At 39.4% G+C, this 2,257-nt stretch overlaps 1 protein-coding gene across 1 annotated transcript; it reads right to left on the bottom strand.

The window, feature by feature from the left end:
• Nucleotides 1-686: 686 nt before the first annotated feature.
• Nucleotides 687-1,688, bottom strand: LOC101041180 (olfactory receptor 52E5). Its single transcript, XM_003923814.2, is given in 1 exon segment — nt 687-1,688. A coding segment is annotated over 1 exon segment (1,002 nt).
• Nucleotides 1,689-2,257: the final 569 nt, after the last annotated feature.

Below are 2,257 nucleotides of genomic sequence, written 5' to 3'. Positions count from 1 at the left end.
AGAGCCCCATGCATTGGGATAATCTGGATCTGGAGAGCTGACTTCAAACCAGGGACTTTATACTAGAAGTGCATTTAGTAAACTAAATCTACATACATTAGAAATAACAGTCACACTATAATTATGTTTAGTAAGCACTCACTTTGTTTCCAAATCTTTTAATGTTTTACAAACTGCACAGAGTTTTACAACATTCTCTTTAAGCTTCAATATCCCTGCTCATAAAATGCTATAAATCAATATGAATTTGATACTGTGAAATCTCAGGTCAAAATTTCAGGAGAAGCCATAATCTGTATTTAAATCTAGATCTTATGACTCCTAATTTCTCTTGCCACTGTATCTTGATTGGTTTTCATGAAATTCCACATCATTTTAATTGTCATGAAATTCAGCTTCAGATATGTAAATGAAGAGAATCTTCACGTGGAAAGGCTATTCAAGACAATTAATGGGCAACAAATTTTACAAAACCTTTGTCTCTCTTTAGGCATTTTGTAGTATCATGGGGTTTAAAGTTGAGTACTTTTTGTAGTTTTAATGGGTGAAATGGAGAGATTGTTTTGGAATCTTTGAGCTATACCTTCCAATGGACTGTACTGAAATCATGAGACATCGTATGTGGGAATGCAACAGGAGTAGTAAAAAAAAAAATGTTTCCAGTATTTACTTCTGTTATGATCTCATTATTGTCTAATTGAATTGTTGTGAAAGATCCTCTTGGGGGCAAAATGTCAAAAACTTTTAGGTTTAAGTATCCTAAGTGCCTGCTCTCTTATCTGTTTTGTCTTGACCCCATAGATAACAGGGTTAAGAGCAGGGGGAAAAACCACATACAAATTGGCCAGAAGTATGTGGATGTAACGAGGGATGTTGTGGCCAAAGCGGTGTGTCATGAAGGAAAAGAGGGCTGGCAGGTAGAAAGCCAACATGACACAGACATGAGAGCCACATGTGCTGAGTGCCTTAAGCCGGGCATCCCAGGATGGGAGATGGAAGACAGCTCGGAGGATTTGGACGTAGGAAAATCCAATCACAGAAAGGTCAATGTATCCCACTGAGAAGGCAATCAATCCATATATAACATTAACTCTAATACTGGCACAAGCTAACTTTGCCAAGCCCATGTGTTCACAATAGGTATGAGGGATAATCCGGACACCACAGAAAGGCAATCTCAGGATGAGAAATATGAATGGAGTCACAAACACCAAAGTCCTGACAATGATGACTATACCCAGAATGGCTATTACCTTGTTGGTAAGGATCATGCTGTATCTCAGGGGGTTGCAGATGGCAATATAGCGATCTATGGCCATGACTGTCAGTACCACAGACTCCAGACCAGTGCATATATGAATGGTATACATCTGTGTGATGCAGGCACCAAATGCAATCTCTCCAAGATTAAACCAGAAAATCCCCAGCATCTTGGGAATGGTTGCTGTAGACAAGCCCAGATCAGTGCAGGCCAACATGGCTAGGAAGTAAAACATGGGTTGGTGGAGGCTCCGTTCAGTCTGTATCACAAACAGGATAGTGATGTTCCCTAGAAGGGCTATTAGATACACTGCAAAGAAGGGGAAGCCAATCAATACATGTGCATCTTCCAGCCCTGGGACCCCCACTAGGAGGAAGGTAGAAGGGTGGAGCTGTGTATTGTTGATATGAAGCGTATTGGTGGCCATTCCCTACAGACACATTTTTTGCAGGAGTTTTCTTGCTTCCAGTGAGAAACTGTAACTTCTTTCATAGCGTGTTGCCTATTTCTTGGAGAAACAGAAAATCTATTCTTTAACTTCATAGTACAGCAGAAAAGAACTGGAGAGGGAATATGAAATACAGTTAAAAAGACAATCTCACTTTTAAATATTTGCCTCACCTACACAGAAAACCATGCAGAAAATTTCCAAAATACAGCAATCTTGCACTTCCCATGTCTTTCATCCCTTCAGTCTCTAAGAAAAACCTTCCTTATGGCATTAAATTAACATATATTTATTGCTAATTATACTTGTTAATCAGGATGTAAAGAGTAGCCAAGACGAAGAGTGTGAGTGTGTGTGTGTGTGTGTGTGTGTGTGCGTGTGTGCATGCGTGTGTGTAAAATGCCACTGGACTGAGATTAAGGAGGAAATCATGAGAGAAATGATACATTCTTGCAAAGTGGATTTGAGAAATTAAGAATATTCTATGTGAGAGGAGACTCAGTAAACGTGGAGGATTGGTTACCTGGTATTTGGATCTGAAATAATAA

The sequence above is a fragment of the Saimiri boliviensis genome, chromosome 6 (assembly GCF_048565385.1).
Source record: "Saimiri boliviensis isolate mSaiBol1 chromosome 6, mSaiBol1.pri, whole genome shotgun sequence".
NCBI lineage: Eukaryota > Metazoa > Chordata > Mammalia > Primates > Cebidae > Saimiri > Saimiri boliviensis.
Note: the sequence above shows the minus strand (reverse complement) of the source record. Positions and strands in the feature narration are given on the sequence as shown.